The 16924-nt window shown below is 42.0% G+C and overlaps 1 protein-coding gene across 1 annotated transcript in view; it reads right to left on the reverse strand.

Annotated features, from left to right (window-relative positions):
* Window positions 1–16924, reverse strand: part of LOC114468148 (extracellular serine/threonine protein kinase FAM20C-like) — a 29302-nt gene that overhangs the window by 5178 nt on the left and 7200 nt on the right. The window contains exons 3-7 of the mRNA XM_028454861.1: window positions 14876–15054; window positions 8993–9071; window positions 8780–8872; window positions 7916–8031; window positions 7623–7803 (exon numbers count right to left, since the gene is read on the reverse strand). Coding sequence (XP_028310662.1) covers window positions 7623–7803; window positions 7916–8031; window positions 8780–8872; window positions 8993–9071; window positions 14876–15054 — 648 coding nt within the window. The remainder of the gene's footprint in view (window positions 1–7622; window positions 7804–7915; window positions 8032–8779; window positions 8873–8992; window positions 9072–14875; window positions 15055–16924) is intronic.

Here is a 16924-nt window from a genome sequence, read left to right on the forward strand (position 1 = left end):
AGACCACAGATGCAAATGCCAAGAGAAGTTCAGTACAGCTGCAGAAAAATAGTTTGCCTAACGGTTTAGTGGGACCACCCTCTATTACCCAAGTTAAAATCAACGGTAATCCATGCACTGCACTGATGGACAGTGGCTCCCAAGTGACGATCATTTTTGACAGCTGGTATGCGAAACATCTGTCCCACATCCCACTGAATCCTGTTAGTGGATTAGCTATTTGGGGTCTAAGTGAGTCCGAGAGCAGTTACCCTTATAAAGGCTACATTCAAGTAAGTCTACAGCTACAGAAAAAAGGAAAGTCAGGCAAAGTCAAATCTGTCCTTGCCTTAGTATGCCCTGATCCACGGTGCTCTGAGAACATACCTGTTCTGATTGGCACAAACGCCCATGGTATCCAATCTTGTGATGCTACCCATCAGACCAAAGACCCAAAGAATGTCAACTCAGTCAAAGTCCACGTCAAAGAGGAAGACCACGTAAGTGTACCTGATCCTAAGTCCATCAAAGGAATGATCAAAGACTTATCTGTGGCTGAAGTGAAATGGGCAGGTCCTGGTCCACTCGTCATTCTTCCCGGCACAGAACACATTGCCATTTGTCGAGTAAAAGAACAGCAAACTATTGGAGACAGTATACTCATCACTGAACGTGCCCACTCACCTTCTCTTCCTTCAAGCGTACTCGTCCAGCCAACTGTATTGTTCTCTAATATGCTGGAGAAAGACAAATTCTTAGTGCTTCTGCGCAACGAGTCACTAAAACAAACTGCTATTCCTATGGGCACTGTAATTGCTCACTTGCACGTAGCCGACGTGGTAACTGATGCATCAAAGACTCAAACCCCAGCTGTTTCACAAATAGATCCTTGTTTGTTTGACTTCAGTGATGCCCCCATAAGCCAAGAATGGAGAGAGAGACTAAGTCAAAAGTTGGCCCAACATTCAAAAGTGTTCTCCACTGAAGAATGGGATGTAGGTTTGGCCAAAGGAGTGGAGCATCACATATGTCTCACTGATGACACTCCTTTCAGAGAGCGGTCTCGCCGCATTGCCCCTGCCGATTTTGATGACCTCAGACGTCATCTTCAAGGCCTTTTAGCGGCTGGAATAATAAAAGAGTCAAGGAGTCCATATGCTTCCCCTATAGTTCTTGCCCGAAAGAAGAATGGTCGACTTCGAATGTGTGTCGACTACCGGACTCTAAACCGCAGAACCATTCCCGACCAATATGCTGTTCCGCGTATCGATGATGCCCTGGATTGTTTATCCGGCAGCAAGTGGTTCTCAGTGTTAGACTTACGAAGCGGTTATTATCAAATCCCAATGGCTGAAGAGGACAAAGACAAAACTGCCTTCATCTGTCCTTTGGGATTTTTCCAATTCGAAAGAATGCCACAGGGGATTACAGGGGCCCCTGCGACGTTCCAAAGACTGATGGAAAAGGCTGTCGGTGATATGCACCTGCTGGAGGTAATCGTCTACCTGGATGACCTGATCGTCTTTGGTAAAACCCTGGAGGAACATGAACAACGACTCCTAAAAGTCATTAACCGTCTTGAGGAAGCTGGACTCAAGTTGTCTATTGACAAGTGCCAGTTTTGTCGTTCACGTGTCACCTATGTTGGGCACATAGTGTCTGAGCATGGCATCGCCACAGACCCAGCCAAAGTGGAAGCGGTTTCCCGGTGGAAACTTCCAACTGACCTTCTGTCGCTACAGTCATTTTTGGGATTCTGTGGCTATTACCGACGCTTCATAAAAAACTACTCCATCATTGTCAGGCCCCTCACTGAACTCTGTAAAGGCTATCCCCCCACTCAAAAGAAAACTAAGTCCAAACCATCGAATGACAAAACCTACTACAAAGTTGATGAGCCTTTCGGGGACAGGTGGGACAAGTCTTGCGCGAGAAGCATTCCACAAGATTATCAGCTGCCTCACAAACGCTCCGGTGTTGGCATTTGCTGATCCAGCAAAGCCTTATACCCTGCATGTGGATGCAAGTTTCCAAGGTTTAGGGGCCGTTCTAAACCAAGAATACCCAGAAGGTTTAAGACCAGTCGCTTTCGCCAGCAGAAAGTTGAGTGCCTCTGAAAGGAACTATCCTGTGCACCAGCTCGAGTTTTTGGCACTTAAGTGGGCTGTGGTGGATAAATTTCACGACTACCTGTATGGGGCCCAGTTCACCGTGAGAACCGATAACAACCCCCTTACTTACCTTCTCACTACTGCCAAGCTTAATGCAACTGGTCATCGATGGCTCTCGGCGCTCTCGACGTACATCTTTACTTTACAATACCGACCAGGCAGCAGCAACATCGACGCAGATTCTTTGTCACGCAATCCTCTCCCCACAACGGAGGAATGTTGGGAAAGTATGTCCCCTGAAAGTGTCAAAGCCCTCTGTAGACAGATCAGCTGTGTAGAGACACCCAAAGAGCCTACCACACTGGCGGAGTCACTTGGAGTGTCACCTGAAGCCGTACCAGACTGTTTTGCTTATCCAATCCGATTGGATCCAGGTTCCCTGACCCAACTGACTTCCAAAGATCTCGTTAAAGCCCAAGATGAAGATTCTACTATCGCTCCGATCAAACAGTTTTTAACTTGTGGCCCACCATTCAAATCTGGAGACAACCTTAATGCTACCCTGCTCTACAAAGAAGCAAGTAAACTGATCATGCAAGATAATCTGCTCTTCAGAGAAATTGAACGGGCTGGCGCCAAAGTTAAACAGCTGGTACTGCCTAAAGAATACGTCAACATGGTGATGAGATCCCTCCATGATGATGCTGGACATCTAGGAGTAGAAAAGACTCTTGAACTTATAAGAAACCGATTCTATTGGCCTAAGATGGGGGTTGAGGTTGAGCAGTATGTGCGGAATTGTGGTAGATGCGTCACTCGCAAAGCCCTTCCTCAGAAAGCAGCTCCTTTAAACCAGATTAAAAGTGAAGGCCCTTTAGACCTTGTGTGTATCGATTTCCTATCACTAGAGTCTGACTCGCAAGGTTACGCCAACATCTTAGTAGTGACAGACCATTTTACTCGGTACGCCCAAGCTTTTCCGGCCAAAGACCAAAAAGCAATTACAGTGGCCAAGATCCTTTGTGAACGTTACTTCGTGCACTACGGACTCCCTGCACGAATTCATTCAGATCAAGGGAGAGATTTTGAGAGCCAGTTGATACAGGATTTACTTAAAATGCTAGGAATCCGTAAATCTAGAACATCTCCTTACCACCCTCAGGGAGATCCCCAGCCAGAAAGGTTTAATCGGACCTTGTTGTCAATGCTTGGGACTTTGGACCGGCAACAGAAACAAAAATGGAGTCAAAAGATCAGTCAGATGGTTCATGCTTACAACTGTTCTCGAAATGAGGCAACAGGTTTTTCGCCTTATGTTCGGCAGAGAAGCTCGTCTACCGGTAGACACTTGTTTTGGTGTGGCTGATGAAAGTCAGAAACTTAGGCCATATCACCAATATGTTGCCAAACTCAAGAAAGATCTTCAAAGAGCTTACACTTTAGCCACAGAGTCATCTGACAAAAACCATCAAAGAAACAAACACGCACATGACAAACATGTGAAAGAACAAGTTCTCGACCAAGGTGACAGAGTGCTGCTCAGGAACTTTGGAGGCACTGGGAAACAAAAGCTCAAGTGCAAATGGAGACCCTTGCCATATGTTGTTGTGGAAAAACTGCCCAACCTCCTCGTTTATAAGATTAAACCAGAAAGAGGCATGGGTGCAGAAAAGACAGTCCATCGTAATCATCTGTTGCCTGTTGGATACCTTGTCAGACTACCTGTAGATGACGATGACCAAAAGGCACAACAAAGATCTATAACAAGAGCACAACTGAAGAATCAGACTACAGAGTCAAAGCAGACAATCAACCGGGAAAATGATATATCATCGGAGTCAGAGTACGAGGAAGTTTACCTACCAAGAAATGTCGAACTGGATTGGGAGAAAGTGCTATCACATCCAGAAATGTGTGTAAGGCAAACCAAGTCAGTAGTTTCCGGATCTGAACTTGGACGACAAGCTCCAAATCTGGATGATCCAGAGCTGGTACCTAATGATGACCCTGATCTGAATCCCAATGTCAAACTCAAAGATGATGAGCAGGAAAGGGGAGCAGACATCAACGAGGCTGGTGAATCAGATATGGATATTCCTGATGAACGTTCAAGGAGACTCAAAAGGCCTGTTGTGAAGCTAAGCTATGATGAACTTGGTAAGCCATGTGATCATCCGGTGACAGTTCTAAGCCATGGAGTGCTGGTGGGAAGTGGAACCTACAAAGACAGTAGACGCAGTCTCTGTAAAACTTTCTGGTGTCATCCCATGGCGTTGTGTTTCACTTGTTTTAACATGGTTGCTTCTAAAACTTTAAACTGTGTTAGAGTCTTCTGAATTTGTTTGATGGGGACATCAAAACCTTTTAGAAGGGGGTGAGTGTAGCCTGTGAGTAAACTAATAACCAGATCTATTAAATGTTTATCAGGCACCGGGCTGGAGTAAGTAATTGTTTATTTACTATTATAGTTGGTGTCATTATTATTTTATGTCATTATTGAGTGATGTAAAGGTTTTGATAATATTTATTTAACAGTTTGCATTATTGGTGCATATATAGTTGAAATAATACTATTGAAGCCAATGTGTATTATGTTTTTTGTTTTTTTTCTTTCTTTATAATCCTGGGTTTATTTCCAATGGTTGGTTGTCGTAATTTTGTGAATTATGCAATCGAAAAAGGCGGAAGTAGACGTCAGCGGACTAGCGCGGGAAAAAGGGGAGAGAGAGAAAAAGGAGAGTGAGGTGTGCGCGAGGTGTGGCTGACCGGAGAAACATAGACGGAGAGACGGAGTGAAGCTACGTGAAGGCTTGCAGGTATTTTGAGGAGTCCGACAGACTTCAGCGTGGAGAGCGGAGGACGGGTCGTACCGTGTAGGACCAGGAGTGAGAGAGGCGCGAACGGAGGAGTTAGCCGAGCAGGACCCGGTGTGAGAGCACTGCGGACGAGGAGGAGGCTACTGCTGGTTAACGGGGAGCCACGTGTCGGCTACTGTGTTCGGGAACCGGAGTTGCCCTGTGTTTTCACCGCACCCAATGTTTTGAAAGACAGAGTTTCAACGCACACAATGTTTTGAAAGACCTACCAACTGGAAACAATAATTGCATCGAGTTGTGAGTAAGACAGAGGAAGCCGTTCGGTTTAACTATTACACGTGACTGTGTGTATGTGTGTGTGTGCGTGCGTGGTGTGGGCCCACCACCATTGTTAGAGCTGATTTGACACGTGTTGGATTCCATTGTGTGTGTCGTTGTATATTGTTATTCAGCATCTTAAAATATAGTTCATATAAAGTTGTTTAAACAAATTTAATCTCTGGATCTGAACTTTTGTGGTATCTATCGTCACAAATTTAACTGAACCCTAGCACCCCTCCATTCTCAAGAAGGGCCTTTCATATAGAGTGGTGTGCAGGTGCTACACTAGTGTTAGCATTAGCATTAACCTAGCATTAGCACTAAATGAACATTAGCATTTGCCTAGCAATAACATTAATCTAGCATTACCATCAGCCTAGCATTAACCTAGCAATAGCACTAACCTAACATTAGCCTAGCAATAGCTTTAACTGAGCATTAGCACTAACCTAACATTAGCCTAGCAATAGCATTAACTGAGCATTAACACTAACCTAACATTAGCCTAGCAATAGCATTAACCTAGCAATAGCTGAATATTAGCAATAAGGTTGAAAAACAAAGTGGAGAAGGTAGTAGCTGAAGATGTTAAAGGTTAAATGGTCAAAAGTGGTTAAAGAACAGCTGGGGATGAAGGGCTTAAACATTGAAAAAAGCTGAAGAAGGTTAAAAAAGTTGAAAATGAAAATGGGTTAGAATAGCTGAAACTGTGTTGCTAAAGGTGACATTTATAAAAATAGCAGAAAGAAAGCTAAAGAAAAAGCAATGCAAGCACTGAGAGAGAACATGCAAACTCCACACAGAAAGATGGCTTTAAAAGATGAAATGATGACTTAAAGGTTGAGTAATGGGCTGAAAGGTTAAAGTTTGAAAAAAGCAATGCAATCACTGGGAAAACATGGAAACCACACAGAAAGGTGGACTGAATCATCAGAGCTGTCAGTCCATTAGTTACCATGGTAACAGCAATGATCACATACAGCTGTGTGAGTGTGTGTTAGATGAAATGCAGGGACGTGCTGAAATGAGGCTGATAAAGCCAGCAGGATCTTATGTCAAACTAAAAGCTGAAGGGCTGTAGGTTGAAAACAGTTCAACATAGAGAAAAAATTAACAACAGTGAAAGACAACACACAGATGAATAATTTATTAGTTGAATGGTTGAAGAATGGCTGAACAGCTGAAGTTCAAAATGCGCACGATAAAACATTGGAAAGTCTGAAATAGATAGCCAAAATTTCTGAAACTTTTTGAATTTTTTGATAGCTTATTTGTTAAAAGCGGACAAACGGTGTAAGAGTAGTAGTAAACGTCAGACGGAAGAAAAACGATAACAATTGTAACTGTTTACATTACCCTTGGAAATGTGCATAATCTAAATACTGCAATAAAAACTGGTAATGGAAACACCTGAATTTCGGAAAAAAACCACTCAAATATCGCAAAAAAAGTTTCATGAGGAGGTTTTTCAGATGTTTGGATTTTGAAATGTATCGTAAAATCACTATGGAAACACTTTTACCACAAATAGATGTCACAAAACATTACGTATATGGTCACATGACTTGAGGTACCTGGTCACATGACGTGAGGTACCTGGTCACATGACCACTGCTCACCGAGAAAACATGACGTGGTACATTTAGACATAGCGGGACAAATCTTAGCGTTATACTTGAAAATGATTACTGCCACATTAGACGTTAAACAACAAAGGAGTGTTATAAGGAGGGTTGAAGCATTCGGCTTCCTGCAGTGAAGTCTTGTGGCCCCAAGCGCATAAAAACTTAGATCACTTTCTGCGCGCGCGCCATGTCTTTCTGTGCGAACGCGATGCCTTTCTGCGCTTATGCGCAGGTACAGTAGGGCAGGTCATCACAGTATAAAGTCCGTGGCTGTTTCCTGGGACAAAAAATAACCAGAAGTCAGAAAAATTAAAAATAAATAGTTCCATACATTGGTCCCAGCATAAAATCAAATGAAATCTGAGAGATTATTTTTTGTCCCAGGAAACAGCCACGGACTTTATACTGTGATGACCCGTCCTACTGTACCCCTGATTGGCTTTGACCGTTTTTCAAGTAACCAATCAGACAGGAGGTGCTGTCTATACAATGCCCACCCCCAAAGTGCCAAAACTCAACATCACCGAGCACGGAGAGATCCCCGCGAGCGCACAGACCGAGACAGCGAGCGCGTAGAAAGGCACCACATGCGCGCATAAAGGCACGGCGTGCGCGCAGAAAGTGATCTAACTGTGCGTGATTACAGTTTTTATGTGCTTGGGTTTTTGGCACTAAATTGACTCCATATATCTCCTGCATCCCTACCAATTAAAAACAAAAGATAAAAACTGTATATGATGCTCAAACTAAAGTAAAAATTGTAAACCCACTGAGCCAACTTTGTGCGACTGTAGGATCGTCTCCATGGCGACCTCCATGACCTGCGTGGAGCCAGAGTGAGGTCAGGCAGCATGGCAGCCAGGGAGGCCTCCACTCCATCAGGCTTTCCACACACTGGGTGCTCAGTGGAGCAGTAGTATTCACAGTGGCCGTAGAAACAAACATTCCCAGCTAGAAGGAGAACACACACACACACACACACACACACACACACACACACCCACACACAAGAACAAATGAAACTGAACTTTCCATTCAGATGTGACGATGAGTGTTCTAATACCAGGAGACTTGAAGAAAGTCTTTGACAGCTTGTGGTCAGTGGTGATGTCTTTGATTTCTGATGTGGCGTTAATGAGTCGACCAATCACAGGAGGAATCCTGTTAAAACCCAGCAATCTGAGGTGGAGAAGAAATCCCTCAAAATTCCACTTTACTTTAGTATAAAAACCACTCTCATCGACCCTCATTTATCAACCTTGGGTGAAAACAGGTGTAAATCTGAGTTCACATTTGGTCGTACGACAGGACCCCACGTGTGATTTATGAAACATTCGTATCTGACTACCCCCAGCATGACTTCGATCATCATTACATGTTACGCAGTCCTGTTTAGGAGGCCCCGCCTACTGAGGTGGAGCAAAACAAAAATGAGCTTTTTGAACGTGTGAAAACTGGAATTAAAGAGGCTCATTTAAATGCTCTGTGGAAGAGGATCAGCTACCGAGCAGGTGACATCTGCCCCCGTTTATATAAGCTTCAATCTGCACGCTTTAGGCAATAAATATCACGTTAAAAGAAATTAACGATCAAAACGCTTTTAAAAAACTCATTAAAAATGACCTTCGCGGGGCTTGTGTAGCTTCGGGGGGGAGGGAAGGGTGAGCTGTGGGCCTTCGCCCACGCTGGGGCCTCCCCTGGGTCATGATGGGAGGGTGTGTGTGGGGGCACGGTCGATGGCTCCTGTCCTGGTAGATCCGCGTCGGGCGTGGTTGGTCTGCTGGCTGGGGGCGCTGAGCCCAGTGGTTTCGACATAGAACCCTCCCTGTGGAGGGTTCTATGTCGTGGTGTCGTGCGGGCCTGTGCTGGCCCTGGTGTGGGCGCTGGCCTCTCTCCTGCTCGGCCGCCGCCTGCTTTGGCTCCTTACCTGTCAAGGTGGAAGGCAGAGATCTCTGCGTTGTGTCTTTCGAAGTCTGAAAAGTAGAAAAGGTTCACGTCGGTCTCGGCATCTCTAGACTGTCTGTGAAAGATAAAAAAAAGGAAAAAAAAATCATAACACTCAATACAGTGTGTGATTTTAGTGTACCGGCTACTTTTTCCAATAACTCATTAATATTCCAGTCAGCAAACGGTGCCTTACTTCATAGGTTTTAATAGAGCTTGGCCATGATTTGGGAATGAAAGTAGCAGCTTCAGCTGAGTCCCTCCAGTCTTTTGAACTAAAAAACACACACCAAGAATAAAGAGGGGAAGAAAAAGTTCATCACGGATACAAAGACATTTTTTTTTGTTGTAGTTTTAAACATATTCTAACATACACTTTTATAGAATGCATTGTTGTGCCTGTTGCATCATGCGGTTGTCAACCTAACAATTATTACAAGACGTTTTCTTCTGCCTCTTATCTGTATCCATCCATATTTTATACTCGCTTATCCCAGCACTCAGAGTTGCAGGGTTCTGCTGATGCCGATCACCCTCTCAGATTGGTTGTAAGTGGGGTACACTCTGTACAGAATGCTAGCCTGTAGCAGACAAACAACGTTTCACACACTTGTTCACCCTATACAGCGGTGTTTCTGTCTCATGTCCCCACTGAGCCTCTCTCCATATTAGGAGAACCCCTTCGCCACCCCGATTTAGTAACCTTTCTTGTTTTATTTACATGTTGGCTTCTGAAATCTCCTCTACAGCGTGAAGTCAACCCCCCCCCCCACGTCTATATTACAACATACAATATTTATTGATAAACAAGGAAAAAGGATATACAGTATATACTGTATGTACTGTACATACAGACATACATACATACGCTGGCTGTAGCCTCTATCTGTGATAAAGACATAACTGAACCCAGATCTCTTCAATTCAATTAAACTTTATTCGTATAGCACAATTTACAACAAAGTCATCTCAATGTGCTTGTCAAAATATCAAATTTATAATAAGGAAGAGAAAATCCAACAAGATCCACATGAACAAGCATTTAGCGACAGTGGGAAGAAACAACTCCCTTTTAACAGGAAGAAATCTCCGTTTGAACCAGGTTCAGAGGTGGCAGCCATCTGCGTCCACTGGTTGGGGTTAGTGGACAGAAGGACCAACAGAACAGGATAGAGAGATAGAACATCAGAGTGTCCCAGACTAGTTGAGCCATGAACCACAGATCAGGAACTGACATCATCAGCTTCACGACACCTGAAATAGAGCAGAGAGAGAAGGATGAGGAGAAGGCACTGACTGCAGAAAAACATGATACATTATTATCAAGTCAGCATGCCTTGGCCTTGGGCCTCACTCCCAGTGGCCGTGTCAATACTTTATTACATTACTTACATTATTACATATTACATTATTATAAAGGTGACGAATCTCTTCCCTTTTATTGGTAAGTTAACAGTGATTCCAAGGTCTGTAAATGCGACCATTCACATACGAGCCCATGTCCGCTCTAATGGTTAGGGTATGTTATGATTCAGTCCTGTTTATGGGGACCGTAAATCATAACCAGCGACATCATTTTATTTTAATCTTTAGTTTGTTTTATAGACAATAACTATGACTGACTGAGGGTCTGTTTACAGTAGCTGTTAAATAATAGTTTGCATCTTTTTTTGGACTAACAGTTGTGAAAGACTTAATAGTGAAAGGTTATTATGATTAATATTATTCATATTAGAAATGCTAATGCTACTGTATTAGCCTAATACCTGCTGACGAGTTAATATTAGCATCTGTCTGGTAGACATAAATATGGACATTGTACTATTGAAAGTGTCACTTTAAATCACTCATTGAGAGTGATGTTGTCCTACTGTTTACTGTTTAGATTGTGACAGTGTGATGAACAGGTTTCAAATGTGAGGAACCCAATTCCTATTGCTTATATTGAATCTGGTACCAAATCTCAACGCTACTTGTGAAAAGGGCTTTTTTTTTATTGTGCTTTTTAAGAGGCTATAAAGAAGATGCAAAAAGTGATGCACAGAGAGATACTAGTAAAGAAGCAAAATGAGCAATTTTTTTTGTTAAATTTGCTGCTTATAAGGAATACAAGAAATCCTCTGCCTCTCGTACCATACTGAATTGCAGCTACTTATTTTCTATTTAAATTTTTGGTATAATTTCTTTGCATCATGTTGAATCACATCATATTGCATTGTATAGAATTGAATTGCCATCAAATCAATGCCAAATTGTATTGAATAGTGAACAGATGCGAATCGTATCGCATCATATCGTCAGGGGATTCAATATATCACTAATGTATTGTATCGCTGGTCGTGTATGGAGGTGCGTATCAAATCGTTGTCAGTGATCGCTTCTAATTCATGCACACCAGTCTAACGCACGCGTACCTGCCTGCCTAACTTTCACTAAACGTGCCTAATTTAAGTAGTTACTGATGTATGTAGTGGCAGGTGTGGCGTGAGTGAAGCTTCAGCAATCAGGTGTGCTTCACAATGTAGCACCATCTGCATGACATGTAAACACTTAGAAAAAATTGTTAGGCGTCCAGGTGTGCAGGCGTGTGCACGCGTGCACGTCAGTAAGTGTGTGTGAGTGTTGAGTGTTGTATCCTGTCCAATCACAGCAACGATCTGACTCACACACACCCACACTTACTGACTTGCACACGTGTACAAGCCTGCACGCCAGGACGCCTAACAATTTTTTCCAAGTGTTTACATTTCATGCAGATGGTGCTATATAGTGAAGCGCACCTGATTGCTATAGCTTCACTCACGCCACACCTGCCACTACACCTACAGTAACTACTTAAATTAGGCACATTTAGTGAAAGTTAGGCAGGCAGGTACGCGTGCGTTAGACTGGTGCCCATTAATTTAGAAGCGATTCACCCCCATATACACGCATACATACATGCATACACACATGCATACATACATACACACACACACTATTGGGGGTGGATCCTTTCTAAATTCACGCGCACCAGTCCATTGAGCACGTACCCTGTGCCTGTGATATAACCAACATCTGACACAACGTCTACATTTTCCATAGACTTAGAATGGGTACACGGGCACAATGCACAAGTCATGTCCACATGTGTGGTTGATTTGCCTTAACACATTAACGCGTTAACATGTTTGCAGACGCCACACCTACATCACATTTTAAAGTATATGCACACATACGCCACACCTGAATGACACCTAACAAACATAACTGTATTAGTCACACGTAGAAGCAGGTGTGGCGTGAGTGAAGCTACTGTGGTCAGGCGCGCTTCACTATCTAGCACCTTCTGCATGACATGTAAACACAATGGATCCATTCTAACCAATGGATCCACCCCCCATACTCAACACTCAAACAAGCTTACGGACCTGCATACGCGTACACGCCTTAGTGCCTAGCAATTGTTTACATGTCACGCAGACGGTGCCCTAAATACTAAACTAAACTAAAAAACATCACATTTCACTAAGTGCCACCAATGTAAATAGAGTTCAGTTACCGTGACTTTTGACCTCTATTCCCACGCATGCATTCACAGCTACACTTACAAATTGAATGCCTTCTATTTGAATATAGATTAGTAATGCGTCATGTGTGTATAAATGTACACTTCACTCTGATTAATGAAAGTCTTTTTCTTGAGTACTCTCTCTTTCTTAATTCTCACATCATCAAAAGTTCAGGCGCTTTGCACAAACAATAACTGAAATCAAGTGTTTTCACTTCCATCACACTCAAAGAGTAAGAAACAGTTTGTCATAAGGGCCTGCGTGGTTATTTCACTCAACTAAATGAAATAACCACTATAATCAATAACAGTCATTTGATTAAGGAAACTACAAGTGAATCTGAGTCTTTCATTTCAAAAACATGTACGGCTTGGTGAAATTAGAGTTAAAATTAAATTTGAAAAATATTGAGACTTTGAGAGGAGTATAAAATCAGCCTCTAGCAGAGATGAATGCTTAACTGCACAGCATATCAGTAATCTAATACATAAATACAATATTTATTCTGCAGGATATGAAGATGAAGATTCTGCAATGCAAAACCATGTGTGTGTGTGTGTGTGTGTGTGTGTGTGTGGGTGGTGAATCCATTCTAAATTCATGCGAACGCGTACCCTGCGCCTGCACGTCTGTGTTATGTAAGGTAAACATGCTATAACATGGTGTAACATGAACAGTGTAAGGATATGATGTGACCGGAAGGGACAAGTTCACGTGACATGCTCTATCGGAAGTAAGCCAGCAGTCGAGCAACGCATGTGTTATGTGTAGCAGGTTGAGCTAATAAAGTTAGCAAGATACAGTCGCTGCCTCCTAATCATTCTGCATAACACTACAGTCTACAGGTCTGATCTCCATTTTCCATTAACAGACGCTGTAACGCGTTAACGTGTTAACATGTTTGCCAACACTTTAATGTCCATACACATTAAAGTGTCGGCAGATCGTTGCTGTGATTGGACAGGATACAATACAATACAAAACAGTGTTTACATGTCACAGAGACGGTGAATGATAGTGAAGCACACCTGATCGCTATACCTTCATCACGCCACACCTGCCACTACACATGACTACGTAAATATTAGGTAAGTTTAGTGAAAGTTAGGCTGGCGATGGACTGTTTGGTGCGCATGAATTTAGAGTGGATTCACCCCCCCCATAGTGTGCGTGTGTGTGTGTGTGTGTGTGTGTGTGTGTGTGTGTGTGTGTGTGTGTGTGTGTGTGTGTGTGTGTGTGTGTGTGTGTGTGTGTGTGTGTGTGTGTGTGTGTGTGTGTGTGTGTGTGTGTGGTGTGTGAGGAAGCCATTTCTCAGGCTAGTTTGAGTCATTTGGGAAAATCCTTAGATGACAAAAAAGGAACGTAATAAACAATACTTACATTTCATGTTTCAAATCAGCTAGAGCCTCCTTGGTCTCAAAGATTCATGAATCCATCAACTACAATCACAGGAGACTTTAACTCATCTTGACATCTTGACTAATAGCTGCTAGATTAAATATTTTTCCTTTTTTGGACTGAAGCCACTGCTCCAACTATAAAGTCATGACACAACATTACTCATGGACAGCATTTCAAGTGGATGCGTCACTTGACTGATGTCTTTTACAGATTTTTTTTTTCTAAAATAATGTTCAATCTACATTGGTATCTTCTTAGGGTGACCAGATGTTCCCATGTACCTGGGACAGTCCCGGTTTTCTGAGTTATGTCCCGTGTCTCGGTTGATTTCCCCCAAACCATTGATTTGTCCCGGTTTTCCACAACTTCAGTCCCGTTTGTCCAGTTAATTAAGAAATGAACGTAGGATGCTGGTGACAGAAAAGACCCTGAAAGCAGCAGCGCATTTCACATAAAAACGTGATCTCTGTAAACTGTGAGCTGTCAATCACAACAGTTGCCATGGTAGTGCTTGCTCCACCCACCAGGAAAAAAGTATCTCATGTTGCCTTTTAGGTTCTTTTAACCAGAGATGAAAGTAACGGATTACAAATACTCAAGTTTCTGTAATTGAGTTGTTTTTATGGATACTAAATCAGTGATTTTACTTGTACTTAAGTACGTTTTGAAAGAAGTGAAGTCATTTGTTACATTTCTACAACAAACCATTACTGAGTAAATTATTAATTTTTATTTTTTAAATGATCAACGGACATTGTGAAACTGCAAAAAAATGAAATAACCAGAAAACAATTAAATGCATCACATGATAGCCGACCAAACAGATTAAACGTAATGCACGGTATCAAAACAGCATTGAATGGCAGTTATTTTTTAAGTTTTAGAGTTCATAAATGTAGCTATACTTAGAGCCTGATAATTTTCTTTCTTTGAAATTAATTAATTGGTGTTATTTTATTTTATTTTAAAAAATAAATAATTGTACATTTTGACAAACCTTTTATTTTATACAGATGCCTTTGTGGAAAATAAATGAAGTTCGAATTGTGGTAGATTTGATCTCTTCCGTTTGGTTTCTGGTGCTTTTCTCATCTTTTCTCACCTGCCTTACCCTTGTGTTTGCTCACCGGCTCCGAGGATCCGCTGCGTTGCCAGATATTCAGTAAGCTGTACTAGGTTATGGTCAGTCCTGTTGTAAAGTTCCCAGCGAGAGATACCGAGGTGGAAGCGCAGCCATGGAGGGTGGGTTTCCACATCGCTGGTCCACGTGACTTTTTCGTAGCCTTCCTCATGACTTCCACTGTCCCTGTTGGAGTTGGCGTTAAAATGAATAATTAAAAACAAACAAACAAACATGTATTTGGCAGAAGTAACAAAGATGTATTCGGACAGTGCTTCTCAAAGTGTGCGGCGTGCCCCCTGGTTGGGAATGGAGATATGACAGGTGGTGGCGTGACAAATGGAAGGAAATTTTAATTGTTATGCCAATCTTCTATGAGTCCTTCCTTCATTGACAATAAAGACACTAAACAAAACACCTACACACAAAGAAAGTAATATTGAGAAGTAAAAAAAAAAATAAAGCATAAAATTATTAGACTGCATTAGACTGCATTATATTGAATTAGATTAACGTGGAACAAAAGCTCAAAAATAACGATTTATGTCGGCATGTGAAGTGGAGCGGAACAATAAACAATCAATAGCTGACTTCAAAAAACAATTTTCTTTTTGGTTTTCTTAAAAGGGGACATATGCTAAATCCACTTTTTTAGCCCTTAAATGCATTTTGTTGTATATCTAGAGTGTTTAGAAGTACAGAAAAGTTCAAATTAGTCTCTTCAGGTGCTCCGTTGATATCTTTATATTTTGTTTTGGTCATATTTTTCAATCTGTTTGGATTTTTCTATTCTCTATAACGTTTTTTTGAACAATAACGTCACAGTATTTGCAGCGGAACTGCCAAGTTAGGACATCGACTTGAGGCCCAACACTTAGAGCAATCCGCCATTTTTATTTCTCGCTTTTATTTTGTAGTCCAAGCTCAAGGATGCCGAAGTTACGAGAGGATAAGTCAAAATGTTCGGTTGTTGGATGTAGTAACCCACACGTTCATTACAAAACAACACAAAAACACAAAAAACAAAAGAACAACAAAGGTCTCCCAGCATCAGAACCCTTTCGAAGTGCCTGGTTGAGTTTTATTTTTTATGGAAATGTACCCACATCTGTGGATAAGGTCATTTTTGTGTGTGATGCACTTCAATGATGACTGCTTCATCAACCTCCACCAGTATAAAGAAGGATTTACAGAAAGACTTTGCCTGATTGAGGGTTCAATTCCTTCTATCTTTGGAGACGATGAACAGAGCACTTCGGTAAGCTGTAAATAACGCTAAAAAGTGTGTGATGATAAGACGTCCCTGTCATTGTTTTGTTATGCATTAGCAGTTGCACACCGTCTTCATATGTTAGTGCTGTGTGCTCGTTTAGATCCTTGATGATTATGCCTACGTGATTTAAATTTAAGTCTAAAGTTTTCATTAGTCATTTCATTTGGCCGTTTTTGTCTCCGAAAAAAGACTGTATTAAAATGCATTTTGTGATGTTAGCTTGGCGCTAGAGTTAGCTCGGCGCTTGTTTAGCTCACTTGTTAGGGTTCTGCAGGTTCATCATCTTCATTTTCATCTCGCTCCGCCGGGTCCGACTGTGGCTCGAACATGTAAAGCTGGATGGACAAGTCTTCCGTTGTTGACATTTTGTAAATAACGTGTGAATAAAAAGTTTCTGCACCGCTAGATAATCGCATCTCTTCTATTCTATCAAACTACAAAAATGGCCGAACAGGGTGGAGTTGAATCGTGTGTCACCTCTGCAACCTCGAGAGAGGGCGGGGTATGAAGTGTCTCATTTGCATTTAAAGAGACCGCACCAAAACGAGTTGCTCTCAGAAGCACATCAGAAAAGGGGTAGAAAAGGGGTGGAGCTATAATAATGAGGAATTCAGACCCAAGCAGAGCAGTTCCGCTTTATATAGACCACAACTGTATGATTTATATGTAAAAAGGAAGGATTTAAAACCATGATATGTCCCCTTTAAGCTTTTTTACAAAACAATGCTTTGTGTAATTTATGACTACTGCGCTTTTACATTTGTTTTTTATGGAGGTAATGAG

Source organism: Gouania willdenowi, chromosome 8 (genome assembly GCF_900634775.1).
Source record: "Gouania willdenowi chromosome 8, fGouWil2.1, whole genome shotgun sequence".
Lineage (NCBI taxonomy): Eukaryota > Metazoa > Chordata > Actinopteri > Blenniiformes > Gobiesocidae > Gouania > Gouania willdenowi.